This window comes from Cottoperca gobio, chromosome 11, assembly GCF_900634415.1.
Source record: "Cottoperca gobio chromosome 11, fCotGob3.1, whole genome shotgun sequence".
NCBI classification, from domain to species: Eukaryota; Metazoa; Chordata; class Actinopteri; order Perciformes; family Bovichtidae; genus Cottoperca; species Cottoperca gobio.
In genome coordinates, this window is record NC_041365.1 from 6161938 (window position 1) to 6189070 (window position 27133).

Sequence of the window (27133 nt, forward strand, 5' to 3'; positions counted from 1 at the left end):
TCCTGCACTAAACTGTCATATTTGTTATGGTATGTTTATAGTATCTTCACATATTTATGTTGTTGACCTTGTACTGTCCCTGTATTTGTATTTCCTCTTAAAATGTCTATTGTATGCACCAAAGACAAAGGCAAATTCCTTGTAAATGAAAACCTTGACAATAAACCTTATTCTGATTCTCTATAAACACCAAATGTTATATTTAAAGTCTTCAACTATAACCATCCGTAAAGCATTATCATGTCAGTTTATATTGTGCTTTAATAATGGATATTCCTGTATTCCCAAACAGTGTTATAACATTTTCAAACAATGAATCAAATTACCACAAACCAGCTGCTGCAGTGAACCTAGGGTCTGGAGTCCACGGGCAGTTGCCCTCTCTGCCCAGTTGGTGATTAAGCAATATGCACCCTGTAAGCACAACATATGTAGCTATCTGGTAAACCAGATGGAAAATTAAAAAGGCTATAATGCAGAAGCAACTGGGTGACCAGTGAAACCTCACATACACTCAGTGACATGCCCTTTGAGACACTCAGGTATGAACTACCTGCTGTTATTCGTTCCACCAGGAAGCAGATAAATTGCTAGTCGTCTGTCCTGTCTGATAGTTCATTGCAACAGCTGTATTCCTTCTTCATGCCAGATGTGATTCAGCCTCTGGCACAAATGTTGGAGTAAAAATTTGCATGATTAAACAAACATAAAACATCCCTAAACATCTGCTTTGGGAGAAACATTTTCCAGATGTTTTGCGCTCAGTCTGCTCAACAAAACTATACAAGTCACTGCACTGTTATCTAATTGTCCTGCAACTAAAGGCCACTCTCACATTTGATATCATGCAATACCACAACATACATTGTTCATGGTCTTGGGAAAGTCCAAATATGATTTTCCTGTATAGCCAATAAATACTTTTATGGCTCATTTAGACAAAAAAATAGGTCCTTGAGATTAATGCTTTCCCCAAAAGGTGTATGAACAAGATTTATTCTGGATTTTCTATCCTTAAAAAGACACACTCATATTTCTTAGGGTACTACAGTTGTAAAAGGTCCTCTGTGGCTTTGAACGGGCTCTCCAAGTCTGAGAAAAATGCTCCAGATGATATTTTAAGGATTGTCTCAGCTTGGAGACAACATGTAACAGAATGCCAACTTTACAAAATAAGGATATGCAGTTTGAAAAGGCAAGTACCCCTTCTATGACAATCATGCTTTTTTTAACAGGTTACAGTTCATAAGAAAATATAATGCTTGAGGACACCAGAGAAAGTTATGAAATCATTTATTCCCAGCACATGTGGTTGTGTACATCTCCAGCATACGATACTGTGCACATGAGAAGCATCATCATTGACATTAGGCTGTACATGAACAGTGGTCACCTCTCCTGGTCACTCTCTCTCTCTCTCTCTCCCTCTCTCTCACACACACACACACACACACACACACGCACACACACACACAGACAGACGACTGGTCAGGTCTTCAGGGGACCAAAACTGCTCACCAGAGTTTGCCTGGCTTGGTATCACATCCGCTCTGTTACTGAACAGTTTACTGTGCTGTGGTACTCATGTCCTTGTAAACACCACAAGAGCTACAGTCCTGGCTCTGGAGCACGGTGAGACAAAAACACAGATGCTTTATAGTCTTGACATTCTTCTTTTTTTTTTGTTCTCCTTCTTATAGGCGGGTAAGAAAAGGGTGTGGTCGTAGGACTACTGACTACACATCGAGCTTGAGTTTTGTGATTTCTCAGTGCAGACTTAGTCTCTAACATATGGAAAAACAAGGTGTTACACTCAAGAACCAAATGATCCCTCCCGCCCTCCTTCCCCCATCTTCCACATGCTCTTTTACTAAACAGCAAGCTAAACACAGTTTCATCATACCAACAGGAAAAAGTTGGGAAAAACTACTGACATAATTAAGTTTTCTTTGCAAGAACAAAAAAATGATACACATGCACACACACACACACACACACACACACTCTGACACTTAGAGGCGTGCAAACTGTATGAACTTTCAACATGGCCAGACATTGTGTACCAAAATAAAAGAGGGTCAACTAAACCAACGGCGACTCAGAGGACCTTTCAAAAGGGCACACATGACCTTTACTTCCTGTGTTCAGCTACATTAAAAACACGAGATTTTGAAGATTGATGTGGAGCTGCCATGATTTTCTACAGGATAAGATTATTAAACCAGGCTGCGGCTGTGATACATTTCTACCAACCTACTGTGTGGTGTGTTGTTTCCCGCTGAGCAGATCCTGGAATGGAGGGTTTATAACTATGTACATGCAGCAACTACTCCACTAAATTACGGTTTAATTCGCCACCGGATCAATTCTATGAATGCTTCTAATGATCAAGAAGTACGGAGCCAATGAGGCTTTTCAAAAAAAGAATGGCCTACTGATCTCAAACCCGTTTGGTCCACATTATAGAAGGTTTTTGAATAGGCGTTAGTGCTCCGCATGTCAGTCTTCTATAGAGGCGTCTTCCTCTTTTTCTGTATATTTATGGCCAAAATCCCAGAAGGCTTAACCCGCACTCCTCTAAACCAGTGTTTCAAAGTCAGCACAGAAAGCAGAAGAGTCAAAGATGAGGTGCATGTGCACTGTGTTTGTGAAAGTGAGTAAAAGATTTGCGCTAAAAAAGCCAATATGGCACAAGAAACAAGTAAATTCAATGAGAGCAATAGAAACAGCTGATCTATAAATAAAGCATCAACTAAAAACAGTAAAAGCGCAGGCCAAACAGGACGTACATGAAGAGAGTTGAGCCGAGCGTGACGTCGACAGACAGAGAGATATGGCTGGAAGTCTAAAATCACAAAAGGATGACTCTGTGACAAGAGTTCATGAAATCAGTTCGTCTGACAAAGTCCAAGAAACAAAAGAAATGAATGTTGGTCTCAACATCCACAAATGACGCCACTTCCACAAATGTAGCCTGGATATTTCTGGGGTTACCAAGCTCAGCTGATCAATAAATGGTTTATTAAGACAACCCTGTCAAGAATGTTTAACAAGCAGAGTACATTTTGGGATTCTCATTTAAGCAGGTTAGTATGTTGAGATCGCATGCTGTTCAGCAGTACAGGTTATCAAATACTGGCCTAGTGCTGGTTGTGCGCGTTGTGTAAGAAGGGCAACGAGCAATAAGGAAACTCTGCTTTCTTTCTTTCCTTCTCGAGCCGGCCTGAACGTCTCTCTCCCCCCTCTCTACCTTTACCCCGCAGAAATCATATAAAAGACAAAAAATAAAAGCATAAAATCAAAAATAGATACATCATTATCTGTCCCCTAACTCCCTAAACCCCCCCCAGTCTCTCCTCTGAACTAATCTCATCTGTTAATAGTGTTTTCAATATGAAACAGTGGACACACCCATGTCAGATTCTAACATTTACATGGCTTTAAGCGCAGTCTGACTGCTTCCCATCGAGCGATTGTTTGGAGAGAACGGGAGGAAGTACGAGGCAAGAGTAGAGGCAGGCAGAGGGGGACAGAGGGAGGCTTCTGCTCCAAAACAGAGGGTGGAGTATTAGTGATGCCATCTGTCCTCCCCCACTACTTCAGGATTAGATGGAGCCCTTCGCCCAGTTCATCTGGAGAGGAAGTGTGGTAAAAAGAAGAAGAAGACGACGTTAAATCCATGTCCCATGAGGGATCTACTGAGCCTTGTAACAGACGGGCCAAATTACAATGCAAGCGACTAAAGGCTACTGATGCTCTATGAGCTCACCTTTGACAGTGCTGATCAAAAAACAGCTCTCGTCAGGCAAGTTGTAAACCATCTAGAAAAGACAAAAAAAGAGGAAGATCATCAAATGTCCCGTCAATTTATACATAAATAAATAAAGGTTCGTCTGTACTTTAGTGGAGACTGACAGAGTTAGGAGAGGCCGTCATAAAAGTAGGAGCGATACAGTACAGTATGTGTGAGGATGGAAATGACATGCAAATGAGTGATAGTTCCTGGTCAGACAACACAAGTAGTGACACACATCTGTTTTTCTTCCTATGTACAGAATCTACAGTCTTAATCGCAGTACTGACAATTACTCTTGCTAAACCACCAATATTTAATTTTTGAGGCACATATCAAAATCAATATTTTAGAGTTGCAAAATTATAATAACGATATAATTATATAATTATAATAATAATAAGGAACTTTATTATACAGCATTTTTTTCTTAACAATGTAACAAAGGGCTTAAAAGGCAGATATAATAAGAATAATACCAAAGCACAGAGGAAGTAAAGACAACAAAATCAAGTAAATATGAATATCCAACAATTTGCAAAAGCTTTAACAAATTGGAAAGTTTTAAGAAGAGATTTAAAAAGAAGCTATTGGTCTTACAGGATTTCAGCACGTTACGGTTCAACTGTGGGTTCCATCGGAGGATTTAGACAACGTTCACAGGAAGTGCAGTGAAGTTAGATTTAAAAACCCATCATATTATAATATTTGCATCATTTTGCAGATGCAATGCATTTATAACAGCGGTACAACATGCATCTCAAAAGGTGTGTTGATAAGTATCCATGGTGATGTTTTTTCCTGCGTATATATAGTTTTGAGTGTATCCCACAGTTCACCTTTTTAATTATAACATCCCTCTTAATAAAGAGCCCTCCACAGCTGAGTGACACTCCAAATATTAAAGTGCTAGTGGAGAGGAACAGTGTGCGTGTTGGTACCTGGTCACTGAGCAGGATGTGTATGCCTGTAGGACCCTGTCTGTACACCTGGTTGATCGTTCCCAGTGGAAGGCTGCACACACACGCCATCTTGCGGATCAGTTCTGCAGCTGTGAGCTCCTCTAGGTACAGAGCATGATACACTATACGGAAGCAGAGCAGAAACACATGGCATGTTAATATTCACACACTGCATTTACTGCTTGGACTAATATCTAAAACGACGATTAATCGTTAAAGTAATTCATGCAAAAATGCCGTTTACAGTCCTTCACGAGTGTTACACTGCTGTCAAACACAGAGCTTGTGTACCGTGTAAACTAGAGGAAATGCTGTGATCTCCATTTTCATTGGTGGCGTGTCTCTCCAGCAGGGGGCTCTCCTGGGGAGACTCCTGACAGACGTACACTGTCAACCTGGGACGCACTGACCTACACACACACACACACACACACAATAATTTATGCAATGAAACAGACTGACGCCTTCATAATGCTCATACAGGTGTACACAACAACAAAAGCAGACACACACTTTGTAACACACCTTGATTTAAGTGCATTGAAGAGTCTGATACCATCTGCTGGCCCACAAATCTGGACCAGGTCGTCCCGGGTTAGCTTCAACAAATCAGAACCTAAGCAACAAGTGAGAGGACTGGTCACCTCACTGCAGCCGTTACAACATTACACCCACGTTTTAATGTTTCTGACAAAGTGTGCGTGTACCTGAGAAATGAGAGAAGAGCCGTGTATAGGAGTTGAAGCGATTTTTCAGCAGCCACTTCTGTGAGTCCTGTATGGAGGCCGTGGGGCTCAACTGCTGCAGAGCAGGACAAGAGACACACACACACACACACACCCACAACACACACACACACACACACACACACAACACACACACACACACACACACACACACACACACACAACACACACACACACACACACACACAGACAGAGTCAACACACTTCCACACCTGAAGTTTTACTTTCCACACAAATTCAGTCTCACAGAGGAATCATACAATACTGTACAGTGTTTGATGTAACTAGGGCTGGAACTAGTCACACATTTCTTTTTTCCCCCCAAATGATCTACCAATCATTTATTGGTTAAGTATTTAAAACGACAGCAGTCATTCAGCACCTCAGACTACATGAACCTAAAGTAATATAGTTTATTCTATCTGACCAATACACATCACACACAAGTTTTGTTTTAAATCAATATATTAATGGTATATTTTACAGGTCTACAGTGAAAAACGTTGAATTATTTACCTTTTCCACCAACTCATACAGGTGAGATGGGTGGAGACTAACCTCCGAGTTGCCATGGCTACTAGGGTCTGCCTGGTGATTGGGTGAGGACGAGTCACTAGAACACGAGATGACAATTAATGACACACACACACACACACACACACACACACACACACGACCCTATCTGTCTTATGAAGAGGAATCACAAAGTTGTTGTGAGTTGCACAACACATGAGCGATCACTGGGGTCTGCCGCGCTGATTTGCAGCGAAAAACCAAGGAAGAAGGAAAGAATATGGAGGAGCAGGGCCGCAAGGATAGGACAGTCTGTTCTGCAGAGACTTTGAGGTAAATAAATAAATAATTACGACTCCTCCCCCTGATATTTCCCCTCGCCCCATATCTAGGGCTGCACATTTCCACACTACAGGATTTGGACTTGCAGATGGGTCTAGATATCTCTCTCTGCAATGAATCTATCAGATCTCGTTTTTGAAAACATAGCGTACACATAGCGGGCACAGATTCGCTTCTGATCTGGAGCTTTTGTCGGCCATCTCCGAAAACCAGGGCTGAAATCAAATAGTGTAAAGTCGGCATAAGAGCGGTTCAACCAACAGACACCTCATTAAAAAGCCCCACACACACACACACACACACACACACACACAGTTACCTGTCCGGTACTGAGGACGTTGTGTAGGTGGAGAGTGGGGTGGAGGAGAAGGAGGGAGTAGCTGCCTGGTTGGGGCTGACGTAGGCGTCTGGCCACGGGGAGCACTGAGAGGAGACACATATATTTAAATACACAATTAATCAGACTTACTGGGTTAATTAACACTGTAGGCCAACTCTAAATATCCCAAAAGAAAAAAGGCATAAAAAGGTTGAGGAAAAGTCAAGGGTGGATTGGGAATTTAGCTGTGCAGCGTCTCCACCACGCTTAATGTCAAATACATGGCATTAAAACATCTCCTTCCCAGCAGCTGAGGGTCTACTAGCTTCAGACTGCAGCCATGTGTCTACAGGGGGGCAGACTGTGGATGGAGTGATGGGGAGGAGGAGTGGAGGAGAGAGGAGCAGGGTGCTTACACTGCCTCTCTTGGCCAAGGAGTCGCCACAGTCAGCGGGAAGTGTCCGCTTGCTGGACTTTTTCAGCTCGTGGTCACCCGCATCCTCTATGATGGGCTCAAGCCTCGTCTACATACAGACACACAGCAGAGGTTAGCCAGCCAGCGACCAACACACAAACACAACCAATAACCTGAGGGCAGTCTTAGTGTGGCATACAAGTGTAGAAAAAGTAAAATTACAACTTTTCCCCCCCCCAATAAAAGCTGTGATAAAACCTCTGAGACAGAAATCTTTCTTATTTATACTTAATAGGGAAAGTTCAGATTATTTTAAGTGGGGTTATATGAGGTACTGATCCACGGACAGGAGCACAGGAGTAAAGCAATGTACTGCATTGGACGGGGACAGCAGCAAAACTTATTTTATCCCCTTATAAAAATCAGTTGAAGTGTACGCTATATTCAGAATGTGTTCACTGCTTAACCTTGCCGTCAGCAGCTATACAGTCCATGTTTTCGACGGGGATCCATCTATGCTCTCTTCAAACCCACCAGAATCCTTTGGCGAAAACAGTAATTTTACCACTCAGAACACAGACGTTGCTGGTCGACCGCTGCCTCGATCTGTTAGTTTGTTTGGGTTATTGTGCAACTTCATCAAAGTCACAAAGTCGCGTTCGACGAAAGAGCCGTCTAACGCCAAAGTAACTGGGTGGAAATGTTCTTAATATAGCCTACACTTAACCTCATATTGATGTTTGTTTTAGTTCCCTAAAACCCATTTTTGCTGCTGCCCCCCGTCCAGTATATTGCTCGGCTTCCATTCCCGCACTCCTTCTCCAAACTGAGGGCGAGCCGACCGTCATCTACTGACTAAGTACCTCACGCAACCCCACTTTAAAAAATCCGAACTATCCCTTTAATGATAAAGACCTAACAGCCCATTCAAAGGAGCGATGTTTGTGTACACTTAAGAATTTTCTACAAACTTTGCAGAGTTTTCCTTTCTGTGTTTTATTGTGGATGTGGCCCACCTCCCCTGACAAAGAGCCCACCTTTGCTAACATCATATACATGAATGTAGATTCATCAAATAAAACATTAGCCTTCTGGGGGAAAAAGTAAAATGTGTCTATGTCTTAAACTGTCCTCTACAAACTAAACTTGATCACGAGACGAGATGCGTCAGGATCCAGGTGGCTCAGCTAAACACAGTACTTGGGGAAACCCTGTTGTGCATTTTAACATTACTGCCAAAACCACTTTCTAAAGCATACCAGATGCCATACTGTCAACCGAGCAGCCGTTTACTAAAGATTTAAATACGCGAGGAGACTTCCAACTTGCTTGGGACAAGTAATCCATCAAATCTGTCACTTTAACAGTTTTGTCAAGTTGCATCATCACCACATTTTGATGCACTGCAGTTCAAGAGCAGGTTGCTGTGGTGGTTTATTGATGTGCCTATCAGCATGAGCAGCATTTTAATTCAGGAGCCTTTATTTGTAACCCTAACCTGTTGTAGGGGAAAGAAATTAAAGCCAAAAAACAACAAGAAAGAATGGCAAAGGAATAAAAGGGATCATGTGAATTTGGCAGCTCCTTGAATTAAAATGACTGCTGTTCATTGCTAATGGAATAATCCAATAGTTGTTTGGCAAAAATATTATTGGCAAAAGTCGTGATAATAGTTATCACGACTTTCAGTTAAAAAACGTTTCCAAAAAACTGGATTTTCAGCTTTTCTAATTCTCTGCTTTTCTTTTTTCGATCATTTTAAATTGAATATATTTGAGTTTTTGTCATTTTAAAATGTCCCCTTGAGCTTTGAATAAAAAAAAAGTGTTAGTCGCAGCCCCTATACTGTCTGTCTACATGATAAGAAGAAAATAGTTTCCCCCATAAATCTAAAGCATTCATAACATGTTTGAGAAAATGGTTGGCAGTGATGTAGAGCACCCGTATGGCCCTTTACCTGAAATTTAGCCACACAGTGGGCTGCTGTGCAGAAGTTCGTTTCCCTAACTCGGTTGCATACGTTTTAAAATGGATAACCCCCCAAATGAAAACTGAAACTGGATGTTTGCTAGTACTTAAGCCTACTGTGTGCTAAAGCCACGCATTTGTAAGGCCTGACCGTCTATAGCAGCTGCATACTGACCTCTGACAGGATAGTGGTATCATAAGAAGGCTGGTACTTCTCCTTCTCTTGAGGTGTGCGTTTCTCCATCTTCTCCCTGTCAGTCTTTTGCTTACGGTCCGCCCCCTTTGGCTAAACAGGAAGCAGAAAAAAAAAAAGAGACCGGAAAAAGGAGACAGATTTAATTTGCTGTGAGGGCCGACGTGAGATGTGGTGTAAAAACGTCCCGATCATGAGAGAATGAGCGTGTACCTTAAAGACTTTGATTTGGCAGGAGGCAGAGTGGAGGTGCTCTGTGTACTCTCCACCGTCTCCCTGGGCGAACGTGTCGAACTGGATCCTGAAGGGGACGCCCTTCTCTCCCCCATGCTTCCTGGGAGTGAATTCTGTACTGATGCAGTGCACCTGCAGAGATGAGGGTATGCGGGTGGTGAAAATGTGTTTGATGTTTCAGAGGCACAAAAGACAGCTGATGCGTGTGAGAGGATGTGCATGTGTTTGTTACCTGCACAAAAACAGAAGTTCTTTTGTTCAAGTCCCACAGGAACTCTGCCGCGTTGAGCTGGGAAGGGTGAGTCTTCGGCTCCACAATGCCCACTGACATGGGGATATCTGTCTCACACACAGACACGCAGATATTTGAACTCTGAGTCACACACACGGAACGGTTAGGGTAAACATTTCTCGCCAGGCTTCATTACCGATGTCAAGGAGACGGTCGCCAGGACGATTCCACTTCCAGCCCTCCAGCTGCTGGTGCTCTGTGTACTGCAGCCGGCGGTCATGAAACACCACACGCACTATGCTCTACACACACACACACACACACACACCATGTTAGCTATGAAGTGTATCTGATTTAAGAAGTAAAAGCTTCAGCTGTGAGGATCCTCTCACCTTCACCATCTTGTTGTTGATCTCTGGTAACTCTTCCTGCTTCCTGTTGTCCAACATACGCACCTCGTAAGACTGGCCTGAGAGACAGAGAGGGGGGGGGGGGGGGGGGGGAGACATGATGGGAGTTAATCATAAACTTAAAACCTACCTTTGTAGTCAGGCTTTTGATATTTAAATATATTATAGCCTTTAAATATGTTTTTGCCTTCTTAACTTATTTCGCTACGTTTTAAAAATATGAGAGTGGTGCAGATGGATGAAGCAAGTTGATGCCATATCTGAGCTTGCATCGGTTTCATTTTCATTTTCAATGTAGAGCTGCGGGTGTTACATTACACTTGAATGTGCATGACAAATATAAAAAACTACAAATGTCTAAAAAAGGTAAATACCCATGTTGTAGAGCTTTGATTGTGGAAACGGCATCAATTGAAAACATCCCTTTAGAGGTCATTTAACCAGGTTCACACCATCTCAATACTAAATGCTGGCACATTAGAACCACTTCTTTCTCCTACAAATTGGATATTGACTACACAATAAGTTGACGTAAAGTGTACTTAGCCCATTACTTGCTAAACGATTATTTTTATTTATAGTAAAGTGCGCCCTGACCTAATGACATGGACGACCAAGACCGTCTTCAAACAGCCCACTCTGCAGTTTGAAAAATGTTTAACATCAACAAACAATAGACCTAAAGTTGCATTTTATCTGCAATAGCAATTCTGTATCATTCCACATATGGAAAATCCATTTTTATGCATGAATTCTGTTCAATCCTTTGTAGATCCATGACACCCTGCTCAATAATTGATAGCTTCTGCCTTGATGTAAAGCACGAGGGGACATAAGTTCACATACATGGCCGCTTCTCGTTAAAATACTGATGTTGTTCGTTCCTCCATTAATGACAATCCCTCTACGTGCCATTAAGTAAAGTAAATCTCCATTTGTGTCTTAAGGCAATGTAGCAGAGTCTAAGCCGAACTGCTGGTGCGTAACATTAAAGTGCAGAGTCGGGGTCAGAAGAGGCTGCCATTCGTATCAGCAACGGTTTCATTTTATATACTAATGTGCAATAAATTCATGTGGTTATTATTTATTGATGTTAACTGATGGGTGTGTACTGTAGCCCCAGAGCGGTGGACTGTGTATGTATGAACACACAAATACCAAAGTCTTTATCTGTAGTTACAATTAGATAAATATAAAGTCACAATCATGTTTAACAAAAACAAAAACAAATAGGTTTATGTACAACCAAAACTTTCTCTTGAGAGCATGTATTGTGTGTCTCACCTTGGTTCAGGTATGTGAGCGTCTCGTCGTGCAGCTTGATGGCAGGCGAGGTGGCGGCGCACAGCACATACTGGAATGGGGGATTTTTGGTCTCGCTTTCAGGAGGAAGGCTGGAGTCCTCCTGCTTAAAGATTGGCAGAGCCAGCACATCGCTGAGAGGGACAGAAGAATGAGGAGAGAACAACAAACAGGAAGTCAGCGTGAATGTGATGCAGAAAAGATGCGCAAGAAAAAAAAAATCAAGAAAGAAAGAACAACCGCTTAAAACATTTTCCATCAACAGGCTAATTGGTGCGTCTTTGGCCTCTCAATATTCTTCAACTGGCTTTTGTCTAACGTTTATTAAAAGTTCTAAGCACCCTGATGACAACATACATAACCACTGTTATGTCCCTAAATCAAAGCGTGCCTTTAATCTTAAATCTTTCCCCACTTTGCAGTTATCTAAATCACATGAACTTGTTTTCTACCATTTAAACTGTTGCATGCTCCACTTTTGGTGTGAAAATGCTTCCTCATAGTGTGGAATTATTAACTGGATTGGCTTATTTTAGAAGGAGTGACGAAGGCTCTCCATTGATCAAATGGCTCTTATTATGTATGCATGAGGCCGCAGCAGGATAAATGAACAAAAACACCCAGAGATAGCCTGAGCTGCTGACACACACTATCTCTCACACTTGGCAGCCACTCCAGACAACCAGCCCATCCTCCGCTTACCCTGACAAATGCTGCAAGAGTGTCAACGTGTGTGCATGGAGAGGGATTTCTGAACAGCCACTGAGATCTACACAAAGAAATGCAGATCATGGCATCTCATTACCTGAGCCAAAAAAAACAACAACATGACAATATCAAGACATTCCTGCAGCACCTTCCTCCAAACAATAAAGTCTTACAAACAGCAACCTGCTAGATTTATTCATTCTCAAATCACTTCCCTCCCTGATGCTACTGTCTGTGTTTTCTCAGCAAAGAGGGTGCCCAGACAGAGCCACCATGGGTGTCACGGCCCTGTGAAGCCCTGCTGCCCAGGAGAACTACATCTGCTTCCTGAAATCTGAGGAGGTGGATCCACTGAACCACATTGAGACATTCTGTTCCTACCAGCTGCTGACTCCAAACATGCCCGGCTGCAACCCACCCCAACACCACAGATAGCACTCCTCCTGGACTCGCTGACACCACACACACACACACACACACACACACACACACACACACACACACACACACACACACACACACACACACACTCTCCGTTTTCACTAACTCACTTACATGCAACACATCACTTGAGTATTGGTAAACTTGCTTATGCGCATAAGAGACTGCCCCACACTTACGTCAAACTCAGATAAATGGACGCTAAAATGCAGATGGTCGTGAAGGCAGCTGATAAGAAACATGCCGGTCCTGGGAACTCCTTGCCTTAGTCACATAAATGTTAACACCTATACCACATACCAAGAGCTCCTAATTAAACATGAGGTTAACAACAACACCCCTTTGATGACAAAACCTGTTCCTTCTTAAAACATTTAAGAAGGATAGTTACAGGAAACATATTCACCCTTCATAAACACATCAACAAGTTTGCTAACAAGGGTTCTCCAGAGTCATAAGAGGCCACACTTGAGATCACCTGAGTGACAAGGAGCTGGTCCCATGCTCACAAGTCATTAAATGAAAACTTCCCATGGAAGATGAGAGGGCTGCATGTATTCAATTTGGGCATAGTGACAAAGACTATGTGTGGCTACTAGAGCTGGGAGTCATGTGAAAACGTTACATCAGATTTTGTGCCAATAAAATACCTGCACTGTCGATGGTGATACCAAAACAGCATTTCTTTAAATACCATAGTTTTGGTAAAACTATAAACTATGTTTAAACATGGATATTTGAGATTCTGAAAGTTGAATGAGAACTCAAAAGACTGTTGCTGAAGAAGATTGTGTGATTGGATCAAAAGCAAGCGCCTTAATCAATCAGCTTGTGGTAAGATGATTTTGTTCAATGTTGAAGAATCTGGCCAAGCAGTGAATATCAACTCGTGTCAAAGTTGGTATTGAATACTTGGGTCAGAATGTTTGTTTACTGATTATTTAAACAGATATTTCCACATATAAAGTCAGTAAACCTTTCTAATTTGAGACATTTTTTAGATAAAGATCCCTATTGAACACTGTTGCATTATGCAGTTTGGCTTTCCTAATCAAAAATATAAAGATCAGACCCATCACCTTGTACATAATGTACAACCCTTTGTTTCCACACACCACCGGTCTTTAGAAACAAAGCCATAGACCTGTTCTGATAACTGCCAGTCTGAGGGGCCAAAACAAGGCCTCTCCTGCAGACTTCCCCCTTGTTATCTTGATATGTACACAAAGTTTAGGTTTCTTTTTTGGCAACAGCTTGAACTGATACGTCTTTGTCCCTCGCAGTATAACACGTGTCCTTTCTTTGCTTTTATGTGGTTTAGAGAAATTAATCTTTGGCCCTGATCGTGTCACCCTGCAACGACTGCCCTACTCTAAATCCCAAAACAAAGAGACGCCACCGCACTCAGTACAAAGGGAATAACACACGGGCATGGGGGGGGGGGATGTAATGTTAACACTTCCAGACACGCATATTGTATGTTGTTCTTTCTGTCGACCCACTACTGTGTTAGGAAGCTGGGGTTGGCATGTTGACTCGGGTCTCTAACCTCATGCTGTAGGCTCCAGCCCCCAGCTCCTGCCCGATGCCGGACAGGCTGGCATCGAAGTCGTGCACCAGCCCCGACTCGATGGAGGCGTCGTCCATCTTCAGCACCCAGGCCATCGGCCCCAGCTCCTTGTCCTCGGCTTCTACTCGGAGGGCCGCCAGCTTGCTTCAGCTACAAGAGGTCGGCTAGCGAGGAAGTGGGCTCTACAGCTAAAGTGACACCGTGAAAGTTATGCTGCTAGCCCGTTAGCCGCTCCTTGGCAAGCTAGGCAAGCGAATCGGTAGCTTTCCACAGAGACTGGATGTATCGCCATAACGCCACTCGGTGGGGTTTTGGGGGACTTTTGTCACACGACACGGTGCTCCACGACTGGCAGACTGTCTGAAAGTAACGATCAGTTAGAGTCCACTCAACTAGCAAATGTTAGTCGTGACTGAAGATGTGAGCTGATTGTCAGCATGCTAACGTTAGCTAAAAGCTAGCGAGCTTTACAAAAGCAACTAAAGCAAGCTAGCGTGAATCCAGCAGCCCCGTTGTTACCCCAAAGCCTTCAAGCAGTCTAGCTAACGTTAGCCCAACAAAATGCAACAAGCTGAGAAGAGGATTTTGTTTTAGTCCACACGCCGCATCCCACGCAGCGTCCGCACAGCTGTTGCTACCTAGCTATCAGGCTAACTAGCATCAACTTCACTTGCTTTGAATCAACCGTTGATGTCCGGTGATCCTAAGAAGAGCAGCTCTCTTCTGGCGCTCCCTGTACCATCCCAACCCGCGCTCCTCTTCTCATCGCGGTGCTGGAATCACCGCTAAGGCTCCCGCTCCTTGAGACGCAGTCCTTTAACCATCCAAAGTGCAGCGGTCGACACAAAACCAGGCATCAACATGGCTCCCTCAGCATACAGACTGTCGCTCTGTGAAGCCTGCAGGGCTGCTACCGCCAGCCTCAGGAAGGATGCCAGGACAGCATTCAGCCAATCAGAGGCTGCAGTCTGTACCCAGCGCAGGGGGATCAGCCAATCAGAGGTCTTCGTGCTTCCGTCATTGTGTCCAACTGTACTTGCGCTCTGCTGCCTCCCAGAAAGTAAAATAATGCATCTATAAAGTCATAACTGCCAACAAAGATGAACACTTTCATACTGTAGCTATATGCAACCCTCAGTTCCACACACATACATGCCTTGCACACACATAGTGACACAGAGTCCACAAGTGAAAGGAAGTCATAACCACAATAGTTATTAATTAACATATATTATACAGTATATAAACCAATGTCCGCCAATGTGATGGAAAATTAAAAAGATCCTGTAAATCATTATGAGAAACCTTTTCAAAATAATGACAAGATCTCAAAAATGGGAAACTTTCTCAAAATAATGACTAAGGAGGCCTATGTAATTAATTATTTTGAGATAGGATTTTAGATAGTCATTTATTATATAAAAAAATACATTTATAATACAGGATCTTCATTATCACAAGGCTAAGTTTAGGCTTGTTTATTTTTTGATTTTCTTTTGCTGGCTGTTATCTTCATAATAGAGATCTCAGACGTCAAACATTTTACTTTTAGGTCCGTACCGTGTGTAACTGCTGCCATCGTGTCTCTGTACGGGGGCTCGGAAGTTCTCAGTGTAGTTCTGCCAGAACAACATCGTGTCTGTCCCACGAACAGCTGTCGTCTCACTCCAAATAAACACGACTCAGCCCGGTACCGAGGAGGTCCAGACAGCAGCTCCTGTCAGTTTCATGCCCGTGTTGAAGAGGAGTCTGCACCACAGAAGTCGGTTGCGGCAGGCTTGTTGTCCAGTCAATAATTATCCACCGGTCGGACTCTGGACATGTCGCGCAGTCAAGACGCTGGGGGCAAAGTTACGCACTATTTTGGCCCATGTGGGGAAAGACCCGCCTCACGACTTATGTAGTCCATCTGTCTGACTTCTCACACATGAGAGTCAACACAATAATCAGACTTCAGTGCAAAACACAGAAATATAATGGACCGAAAATCTACTTGATCCATTCCAGTGTTACAATATATTATATTATTGGATTGTTATTACTGGTGATTTATTGTGTAAGCAGCATTTTTCTGTTGCAGCTAGAGTTCATTTTAAGTACTTCATATGTTGTGTACTTTATAACAGTACATCATATTTTATAAACTGATCTGTAAGGACGGACACTTTTTGAAGCACATTAACTGCATGGACTTGGCAGTAACCTAAATTTACAGACCGGAGCACAGGTGCATGCATGAAATTCAGCACCAGTTTCTCAAATAGCTATGTTGTATAAGACATGTTGCATTTTTAAACCACATGTCTGGATTAGTCTACTTTATTGTGTGCACATTTTCTTACCACAGCTCTCTGACCTACCAATTAATTAACAATCCTGGCTATAAACAAAACAGTGATTTGAGCGCTGAAACAAAACAAAGTCCTTCCTCCGTTTCATTTGAAGGATTTTTAGAGGAAAACAAGAACAAATCACACAAATATGCATTCAATCTTATCCCTTTTATCATCAGCTGTGATATCAGATAAGAGAGTAATGCCGAAAAGGACGGAGGAATCGTTTCAGTTTTAAGCTTTTCTGGAGTAACTAATCATACAGGTTTTAAATGTCAGGATCTGTTGGTTTAAGGTACAGCTGGAGATACTGTAGATGGTTTACCACTGACCCTAGGTCAGTTAAACAAAGACAAATAGTTTATACAGTAATAGTTCAGTCTTGCAATCAGTAAAGACGTTTAATAATTCCCTTCTGCCATCAACATTTCTATCTACCCTTTCCTCTTTCCACTGCAATAAAAAAAGAGGCAGGGCGTATCATGATCTGTACAAGTTCTTTATTGTAATGTAAGCACAGCTTTGTAAATGCACGGAGAAAACACAACAATGAAAACTAGAATGTTACAAGAGGAAGGAAAGACACGATGACGAGGAGAAGAGAAAAGGGTGACATGACGATTCTTTTTTCAGAGCTGTAAATAATACATTTCTACAAATTTCTCAGCAGAGAAAAAAACCAAAGTGTGAGTAAGAGAGAGAGAGAGAGAGAGACTACGGCTAGAGCAACAGAGAGAGAGAAAATAAAAACAAAGGATGGGCACAGGTGCGCATGTGCACCCCCCCCCCCCCCACCCCGGGAACTTTCCTAAATGACACAGTTATTGGATATTCAATTTTAATATCATATATAGATACATATCCGCTATGCGAGAATAGGCCTGTCATACTTCATGTAGTAAGCACCACGCACCCATCTTCCTCCCCATGTTGCCCAGAAGCCGACTGATCCAAGATGAGCTGGGAGAAATGGAGACCATGAATTTTTCTGAAAGGGGCAGACATTGTTCACATTAATTTAAAACTTCAGCCACACTATTCGGACCGTCGATAGAACTCCAATAAAACCTTTTTTAATTTAGTCTCATGCATAGCCAAGCACATAACACCTCCTACACTTTGTAATCTGCCTATGTACTGTGTCCGCTGTGACTTGCGTTAGTGCTGTGCACGGTTTGTTGGTCGTACCTTGAAGGCTAATCAGCACCTTTTTGAAAGAGAGAAAGTGTATGTTTATGTGAAAACGCCAGACATTAAAAACCGCTGCAGTAAAACCTCATTGCGTAAAATAAATCCAAACTATGACACAATGTAAATTTACATTCCTGTCTACCTGGCCCCAGTTACTCACTGTTCAAGAAAGACACAAGACGGCACCATTCGTTCGTCTCAGGCCTGCTCTATGAACCTCACCCGCTTAAAAATGAGAACCATGCAGACGCATCACTTCCTGTTGACCTCGACATGTTATTCAGAGGGGATACTGTAGTGTTGGGGATAGAGGACGGACATTTCATATCTTCATCCTTGAGTGATTAGTGACAAACCTGGGTGGGACTGAACGTGTGTTATCTGTTTATGTTTAATCCAAATGTAAGGGTTCAGTTCAGTGTCAGGGTGCATCCTCAGCGATGGTCAGGAGAACTACAATACTCCTCTCTTGTGCACCACAACTTCCATCTTGTAGAGGGACAGGAAATGTACGAGGACTGTGTGTACCTGTGTGTGTGTGTGTGTGTGTGTGTGTGTGTGTGTGTGTGTGTGTGTCACTCTGCAAGCGCACGTGTGGATGTCCGCAGTTGGCTACTGTGAAATCGGTTAGGATGTGTGTTTTGTTCTCGGCCTGTGTGGGTGTGAGCTCATGAACTGATGTTTATGTTTGGTGTGCAGAGTTGCAGTTCTGTGGTTGCCCTGTGGGAGGGCGCCGTGTCTCCTATAGGCAGTCAGGGGGTTCACTGCCGCAGGAGCCAGACTGGGCACGCTTGATGTACAGATTCAACAGCTTCAGCTGCGGACGGAAAAACAGACAGAATACATATGTAAATGTAGGTGTAGTCATACAAGGTGTATTACTGAGGTGAAGCCTGTTGGTTATAACATTTACATTATATGTCCGTCTTGTCATTTTAGTAACGTAAATGTTATTTCAATGTAAATGTCTGACTAAACACATAAGACATTCAAATGAATCTCAAGATGCCAGATTTCAAGCTGTTAAGACTCCATAACTTCTAAAGACATAAGGAGCTTGCATGGTACCACAGATGAGAAACTACACATCTTCAAGCAACTGGCTCGGCCCACGTCTCACATGCTTATAGTTCAGGTTACCTTGCTGCTGGAGAGTTGGTTGAGGTGCGGTTTGAGGTCCTCTCCGATCACTGCGTAAATGGCCACCAGGCAGAACACACAGGCTTTCCTTACACTGCTCTCAGTGTTATCGTAACCCTGTTCAACCAGATAAAGTAGATTACAACCTGCAGGACATTTTGTTCAAAACAAAGTAGTCATGTATGAACGTGTGGACTTTATGAAATAAATAACAAAATAGCCAATAAAAAGGTCAAGCTTCACAAGATCTAGAATTGTTTAAACGGTAACACTCTACAGCAAAAGCTACAAATACTTTTAGCCCCAATGTTTTACTTCTAATAGTGGTTCGTGATTTTTAGCATCAAAACTGAGTCACATGTGATCTCTGTATGTGCGCTACCTGTATGAGTCCTGGCACTATCTCAGGCAGGAGGCTCATCAGGCCCTCGCGGGGAACCCTCTCCACCACTTTGGTCTCCATCTTGATGGCAGCCAGGTTGATGGGATAGTCAGCTGACTGGATAATGGGACACAACACCTTGACACATTGGTCTGGACTGATGGACAACGCCAACATGGCTGCAGTCTCCTCTGCTGCTCGTACCACCTGCAGGATCACACACACAAACATTATCAGATCTGATGCTGTAAAACAATGACTTGGTGGTAAATACATGGTAAAATATCACTACTCACAATCATGAAGAAGATGTGTACATGATTCTACACTTTGGTACCATCTCTTCATGCTCTCTGAAGTCCTCACGATAAAAACAGTTTCTAAGTGAACTAACTTACACGTGTTCCCACACTTTCTTAAACATCAAATTCAAGGACCCAACATGGCATACTCCGAGACATGGATGAAGGTAACTTACTGTTACAACATTGAGGACTTTTGTAATGAGAACTAGCAGGCATTCTCGCTTGCTGCCGCTGTTTAACCTGCATCATTCAAATTCAATCAGGCGCGTGCGTCACTGTCGCACTTTCTGCAGGCAGGCGGCGCGTGAAACAATGAGACACACATGCACTAGCGGAAGGTAGCTTATTTACCAACGGTAAGTAAAAAGAACCCAACAAAAAACCCCCGAAAAGAACTTTCATTTCCATTCTTGCACAAAATACATAATTTAAAGCAGTTTCAATGACCCAAGGCTAATATTGTCTGTTTCAAACATTTCAGGACGCGTACCTCCTTGTGGGGGTCTTTGTGCGCCTCCAGGGCCTTCATGATGGTGAGCTCTGCATAGTTTTTGAACCTCCAGGGCTGCTTGCCCAGAATCTCTCTCAGCACCCGCAGAGCCAGCGTTCGGATCACATGCTGGGAGGGAGAATAACAGAGTTTAGAAGTTTAAAAGGAAAGGAGTTTAGCTTGGCCTATTTTTTACAGTGATATCACAGAAATGCAGCGAGTGCGTGTACCTCTCTGTCTCCCATCGTTTCCAGCAGGAGCAGCAAGGATGGTCTTGAAATGTTCGTCCCACACCTGCAGGGTGTTCTCTCGAATCAGCTTCAGCATTTCGCACAGCGCTGCCTTCCTCTCCTCGATGCGCTCGTTGTGATTGGACAACTCTTTCAGCAGCTCGGCCACCAGCTCCGATTGGTCCAGGCTGCGGTCTGTTAAGAGAAAAGAAACACGAATTAGAGCTTTATTATGTTTATTATTATTATATTTATTTATATTATGCGGTGCAGTGTCTGATTCTTCTGTCAGAATGTGTTTGTGTACCATCTGTGAGATGCTCAGAGTCGTCCATGCTGGTGTCTTTGCGGCTGTGTTTGAAGGGAGAGTCTGAGAAGTCGCGGGCCCCTCGGGGGCTGGAGGACAGCAGGGGGGTGTTGAGGAGGGACGTCTTGTTGTCCAGAGCCATGCGGCCTCCGTCCACAAAGTCTGTCCCGCCGTCTCCCTGCAGAAATGCAAACACAATTGTTACAGAGGCCCAGACTTCCAGCTCACAAGGAGCTCAATTTTGGTAAATTTGGTGCAGACCAAAAAACAACAACAAAATCTGTCACTGTTGCATTTTATATCCAACCAACCAAACAAAGAGGCGTCACATTGAAAGAAAAGTAACTCATTTATCGGACAAACTTCATGACTGTAATCATTTTGGGAGACATTTCCTTTTGTAGTTTCTTGAAGTTCTGTAGGCGTGATAAAAACAACCCAGTGTTGGGAGTAAAGAACGCTGACACACGGAGAACCACCAGGTGAGAACTTCAGCAGGGTCAAGCTGCTCGTGTATATTTGCACTCAAACTACTAACTGCCCATAGCTGAGAGGTGGTTTGATGAGTCAGGAGCGCTGTGATTGGCAGGCTGCCGACATGTGACCTGGTTATATTTCAGATGCTTCTCATGGGGTAAATGTCAGGGGGGGGGGTGTCACACCTCTGTAACTAGAGTACACAGTGTCCTTAAAAAGGGACCAGTGTTGTTGGGAGGGACTGCAAAAAGACCTGGCATTACTTTTGTAGTCATAAATCCGACTGAACAAGCACAGTCTCCAGATAAGCGCGTATATAGTATTATATAAGCAAATATTAAAAGGGGAGGTTCTTGTTGAGAAAATCCTCAGTGTGAATTTCAGCCACTGGGATCATAAACACGACACATGAGTAGAGGATTAAGTTCACAGTCAGGAGTCCCATAAACACCTCATGTACGCCTCTCAGTTCCCACGCTGCAGGGAGAGTGGAGGAACAGATCAGGTGTCAGGGTCAGCTAGTATATATTGTCACTTTACTCTCTTTGCTGTAACAACGCAAATTTCCCCGTCGTGGGACAAAAAGGATTTCTGATTCTGATAGCTAGCTATGTTTGTGTGTGTGTGTGTGTGTGTGTGTGCTTGTTTAGACTTTTGCATGTCTTGGAACACATGCTGTAAGGCTAAACAAGACTGGATCAAAACCATTTACTGTTTGAGCACCAAGTAGCAAGAACTGTTAGCGTTGAATACTTTGTCAGATCTTGTTTACATATTCTTTGAGCAGATATTTTCAGATTTATATATATGACACATATCTTGTATGGCTGCATGTGTCAAGACAGTATTAAAAGGATAACTTTGTTATTTTTGACATTGTGATTTCGACAATGTGGAGGAGGCCGAACCCTCTCTGGAAAGTTTATATATCAGCCCCCCCTGGTGCAGAACACTACATAAAATGTTGCTCACCACAGGGAAGCAAATGTCATTGTATTTCTGAATAATGTGATGTGTGAATATTGCCGACAATATTAGAAAAAATACCCCACAAATTTCCATCACAAGAATATTTTACAGACGCAACAGTACAGCTCTAATCGTTCCACGTCAGCCTCGACACACACTGATGTACTCGCATCAACCGCCTGCCCTACTGACCTCGTCTCCCTCGCGTCGGTGGACCGGTTCATTCATGTCTTCTTGGCTGCGGACGCTGAAGTTCTGGATCGCCTCAGTGACACCTTTCAGTGAGCTGTAAATGTCCTCCGAGTTCATGTTCTCAGTGTCGTAGTCAAATGCACTGCACACAAAATACAATGAAAAGGACCATTACAGCTGAAGTGAGTCATCAAACTATCCTGCTAAATATCCCCTCGGTATTGTATCGTACATATTTCATATGGTATTAACTGTTTTACTACTTATTTAGAATAAATCTGATTGAGATAAATAGGAACGTTTTAATTGTTCTTTCATGTCAGCTATTGTAGCAGAAACAGATGATCAGTCATGTGAGTTAAATGTTTGCTACATCAGAACTTACTCAAGCGAGTGTAAACATATTTTTTGAGCAATTGAAGAAGTTTTATCAAATTTAGTTGATTCCATACATTGCGGTACTTTAAAATGCGCATAAACACATGCTTAAGGGGAAACGGCTACTACTGTGGTTTAATTGATACAAACATCTGTAGACTTTTTCCAGATGTGTGTGTGTTTGTGTGTGTTACCTTGGTGAGGGGGTGTTCTGGGAGGTGTTAGTGGGCGATGTGACCGGGCTGGACCAGCTTGCTGGAGATCGGGGGGTGTGGCGCGTCAGAGGGCTGCCCATTGGTGCCTGAGGAAGTGACACACACGAGTTAAGTTAGAAAATAAGTATTAATGCTACAGTATAATGATTCACATGTGTGTCTGAAACTCTCCCTTTGTTACCTGCGCAGCGTTGCCAGTGTTCTTCAGATGGTTTTGAAGCAGCCTGGTGGCTCCGTCCTGAAACGTTTTGGGCAGAGCAGCCAGCAGCATGGTGAACTCTGGAGTATTGAGCTGGAACAGTGAGATCAACACCGACTGGGCTGCCTGCAACACAAAATACATCTGTCATTTAGAAAGGCCGACTTCAAGATTCTAAATTCCTTTGTTGTTACATCTGAATCGATATATATATATATATATATATATATATATATATATATATATATATATATATATATATATATATATATAGCTGCTGGAGGTTTGTGTGTCAGCACCTTTCTGACGTCAGAGCTCTTGGGTTCAGCCGTCCAGTTGATGATGCGGGAGATGGCCAGCCGAGTCTCACTGGAGTTCACAAAGTCTGGAGCTTCCATCTGTAACGTCAGCGTGTCAATGTACTTCAGAATCGCCACCTTCACCTGAAATACAAAAATGTGCATTTATGCAAATCATTAGTAAAGTTGCCTGATAACATGGAAACTGAACGGACAATATTCACCTGCGAAACAAAATAAAAAATACAGCAACAACAAAACAACGAACACACGCGCATGAAAAAGTGACCACCAATGTTCACAGTCAGCATGTACAACTGCATCTCTTGCAGGTCTGAAAATCAAATGACCCCATGAATTAGTGAGACAAGAGCAAAGTGCGTTCATGGTCATGCTTTATCACGTGGGAAAACAAATCAATGTAAAAGAAAAGTGATGACAAATGACAAAACAAAGGAACCAATAAATGCAAACATTCACCGCAGGCTTCGAAACGCCACAACAACTCCTGCCCTGATCTTTCCTCCAATCTCTCTCCATATGCACCTCAGGGACCTGATACTTCCTCCAAATCACTTAGCAGCATAGTGCGCGCCATATAATTGCTCCCCCCGGAGCGCACTGACCTGGGAGGACTGGCTCCAGGCTGCAGCCTGCTCGTCTAGAGAGCAGGCGTGGCGCCGCACTCTGGGGGGGAACAATTTTACCCTGGACCCTCCCCTGCCTCGCCCGCAACACGAGCTCCGCACAGGCTTCAGAGAGAAAGAGGAGAAGCACCGCGTCAATCAACGGAGAGACGAGGGGAGGGGAAGGGGGGGAGACAAGAGAGAAAAAGGAAGCGGAGGGATGGAGGGTGCAGAGTAATAAGACTGGAAAGTAGGCTCGGGGGGGGATATTGAAATGTCCGGTAATGCACAGTGTAATCCTTTAGGCCACATGATGGCAGGTGCAAGTGCTTTGATGCCAAGTTAATCAACAAAAACCGATGAAGCTTCATGCAACAGTTGATAAGATGGATGATGACGGCTGTGCTCACATTGTATTAACCTCCTTTGCAATGTATTCACACTTATCAGCGTTGCAAGGAAACTCACCTCAGGCAGTATCTTCAGGGTGTCATTTGTATTTCTATTGTGTGATATTGATATATCTTTCTGGAAATTCGATTGAGAAACTGTTTATAGATAAAATAACCAAAAATCTAGATAAATCCTGTAACTCCAAAATCCTGCATAAACATATTTTTCTACTGTTTCACGGTATATATCGTATATATATCGTCATATTGCCCTCCCCCAGTCTGGGATGTGAGCTGTAAGGTCACGCTTTGAGCCAACAGAGAATTTTAAAGTCTGAGAACAATGTTTTTGACTATTAAGTTTCTTCAGTAAGTCTGTGCTTTAAGTTCTTACTGCATGACATTTGTGATTACAAAAACAACAGCTGACAGCAAAATGAAAAAGAAACCTCAAGCTACCTCTTAAATGACAGCAGAGAAATGTTCAAATAGCGAGAACAGTCTGGAGGACATTTATATTTGGGTGAATTGTGACGCTGATAATATCCTTCATTGCCTAGTTTGAAGGCAGAGGAAGAGAAAGACTGATAGGGAATGAAAAGGTTGTGAGAATGGGATGAAATATCGGGCAGGAACGGGTGGGGGTGGATGGGGGAGAGATAAAAGGGTTAGGAGAGCGAGGAATGAAGTCACAGAACTTGAAGGGAAGCTAAGGATTGGGGGGCGAAGGGGAAATGGTGAAGTGAGAAGTTTCTCCAACAGGAGGGTTTAGTGAGCAGGATGGACAAGGAGTTTAGACGAGGGAAGCTTGAAGGGAGTGTCCTCACTGTAGGAGAGCAAAAAGCCAGTGCAGAGGCCAGATCAATCGCTGACCAATCACAGCCCAGGATTCAGGGTTTCGGGCAGGCATGATGAGGTCATATCAGTACAGCAGTTACCATGTTTACACAGTCCATGAGCTTCTCTTACCCACACCCACACTTTACCTTGAGGTTGGGCGTCTGTGTCTGGTCCACAGTGAACCTCATGAGAATAGTAAACTGGAGGTCGTTGGGGAAAGACTCTCTGTCAGAGGGAAAAAAAACAAAAACACATTCATCTTCCAGCACAGACACACATCTCAAGAGTAAAATGATCTTTGCCAGGTGTCTTGACAGTTAATGATAAATGACCGTGTTGCTCCATATTCGTAGGAGGTAAACAATGATTTGTGTGTTGATTTGTGTAACTGATATTACCCATGGGTCAACTCATGAGCTCTAATGTCAGCCTGCAGTGTGACCTCACCGTGTGACATCCAGGGCCCTCTGAACTTTGGCCTGTACGGAGCCCAGCAGGTCAGCTCCCATCTTCTTCAACAGCTGCGTGAGCAGGACGAACAACCAGTCCTGCAGATCTTCCTTATGGACCAGGATGAAATCTACCAGCGTCTCCAGGAACATACTGAACACCTAAAACACACACAGTTTGAGTCACACGGCGACTCCGACACTCAACAATTCACGTGTCTCATGCACACAGTCATGCACACAAGTATTCCAACATTTAGAGTTAATTACAGGACATAGGAATGTTATGCTGAAGGTTCATGTGAGAGGATCATTAGTTCCCATTGTGAGGTTAGTGGTTATTCACTTCACCCCCAAAATGATCATTTGCATATCAATTACTCACCCTGTGTTACCGTAAACGGAGAAAAGTCTTGATGAATTTAAATACATCCGTGTACAAACTGCTACAACGATAACCCGGGTCTCATTTATCCAGTCGTGTGCTCACTACTTCCCAAACACATGTTCTTTTTGCTAAGTGTTTAAAATAGTAAGATTTTGATATAATTGTGTTATTAAACGCTCCACTTGACTTTAATCCATCAAGGATGTTCTCTGTTTAAGGATTCTTCGTTCACTGTGGAGGCATGCAAGTTGAAAAGTCTTCTTCAAGAACACAAGGTAGCACTGGGTGAGTAACTGATATACAAATGATCATCATTTCAATCACCCACATTAATAATAACAATATTAATATTAGAAGACAACCGCAATGAGACTGTAAGGTCAACATCTCTACATGCCAGTGGTTGATTTCAGCAGGACAGTGCAGTTACAGGTTAGTGAGCGAGATTTCATCCAGAACACAATGTAATAATACAGTAACACTGATCGGCCAAACTTACTCTCTACAGAGAGTTCCAGAGGGGGGGGGGGGGGGGGAGTTGCATGTGGGAGAGAGAGACACATCTGTTAGCATCCTGACAAAGACCTGAATGAACTCTGAGCGTCTGTGAGCACGCTCAACATGTGGCCTTTCAATCCAACATTTGCTAAATGGAGATAGAGTCAAATAGATAAGAGTGACACATTTGTGTTTCTTTTTAAACGTGAAGTGATGTTTTGTGCACTCTAGGAAAGAAAACAGAGAGAGACGTTTGAAAAAAAAAAAAAGGGAGATGAGAAAGAAGAAGTGGGGATGGTGTGGGATAGATAGATGAAGGCAGGAGAGGGATCCATGGTGAGATGCAGTACCTTGAAGGAGGCTGAGCTTATACCGGATTCTGCCGTGCCGTACACCCTGCCGGAGTCTCGCTGAAATTCATCAAATCGTCAAACGTCAAATGAGCAGGAGGGGGGGCGGGGCTCACACACCTTACGACATGTGTGGCATTCAAAACCGCCGGAAGAGAAGTGGCAGTGTTAGAGAGGGCGAAACGCAGCTGGTTAGTCAGAGAGAAGAGCTGGCAGACCAAATATCTGTGCGTCTGAGTGTGTGTGTGTGCGGTCAGTGTCGTCGCTTCAGATTGCAGGGAGGGAGGGGGGGGGGGGGGGAAGAGCGGGAGTGGCAGTGAATGCAGTGAGCACAG

At 43.2% G+C, this 27133-nt stretch overlaps 2 protein-coding genes across 5 annotated transcripts in view; both read right to left on the reverse strand.

Moving 5' to 3' along the window:
- Positions 1–1276: 1276 nt before the first annotated feature.
- ubp1 (upstream binding protein 1) lies at positions 1277–15952 on the reverse strand. 4 transcript variants are annotated; one of them, XM_029442885.1, is made up of 17 exons: positions 15709–15949; positions 14128–15194; positions 11412–11563; positions 10110–10186; positions 9914–10019; positions 9718–9824; positions 9465–9617; positions 9234–9344; positions 7092–7199; positions 6676–6779; positions 6018–6114; positions 5463–5553; positions 5281–5371; positions 5047–5165; positions 4735–4877; positions 3770–3821; positions 1277–3632 (listed from the first exon to the last, which is right to left on the reverse strand). In XM_029442885.1, exons 2-17 carry the CDS (start codon positions 14241–14243, stop codon positions 3595–3597), a joined length of 1665 nt encoding a protein of 554 aa, XP_029298745.1. In that variant the 5' UTR covers positions 14244–15194; positions 15709–15949; the 3' UTR covers positions 1277–3594. The 4 variants fall into 4 exon arrangements, with proteins under 4 accessions (XP_029298745.1, XP_029298744.1, XP_029298747.1 ...); XM_029442884.1 differs by having other exon boundaries at positions 5463–5556; positions 15709–15944; XM_029442887.1 differs by lacking the exon at positions 15709–15949 and adding an exon at positions 12132–12198 and having other exon boundaries at positions 5463–5556; positions 14128–14209.
- A 1014-nt stretch (positions 15953–16966) lies between these two features.
- Positions 16967–27133, reverse strand: part of clasp2 (cytoplasmic linker associated protein 2) — a 60864-nt gene continuing 50697 nt past the window's right edge. Inside the window, 15 exon segments of the mRNA XM_029443126.1 lie at positions 16967–18489; positions 18813–18929; positions 19195–19401; positions 19990–20118; positions 20220–20255; positions 20257–20414; positions 20527–20704; positions 22165–22306; positions 22737–22843; positions 22939–23082; positions 23256–23399; positions 25260–25338; positions 25561–25724; positions 26450–26452; positions 26799–26858. Coding sequence (XP_029298986.1) covers positions 18415–18489; positions 18813–18929; positions 19195–19401; positions 19990–20118; positions 20220–20255; positions 20257–20414; positions 20527–20704; positions 22165–22306; positions 22737–22843; positions 22939–23082; positions 23256–23399; positions 25260–25338; positions 25561–25724; positions 26450–26452; positions 26799–26858 — 1743 coding nt within the window. The 3' untranslated portion in view covers positions 16967–18414.

What these genes read in the sequence shown, in the direction of transcription:
- ubp1 (XM_029442884.1), bottom strand. Translation starts at nt 14,243, where the DNA reads ATGGCCTGGGTGCTGAAGATGGACGACGCCTCCATCGAGTCGGGGCTG. An exon ending in GCTCACATACCTGAACCAAG is followed by an intron (nt 10,187 to 11,411) that starts GTGAGACACACA and finishes TCTGTCTCTCAG; the next exon opens with GCCAGTCTTACGAGGTGCGT. An exon ending in ACATCCTGCTCAGTGACCAG is followed by an intron (nt 3,822 to 4,734) that starts GTACCAACACGC and finishes TGTCTTTTCTAG; the next exon opens with ATGGTTTACAACTTGCCTGA.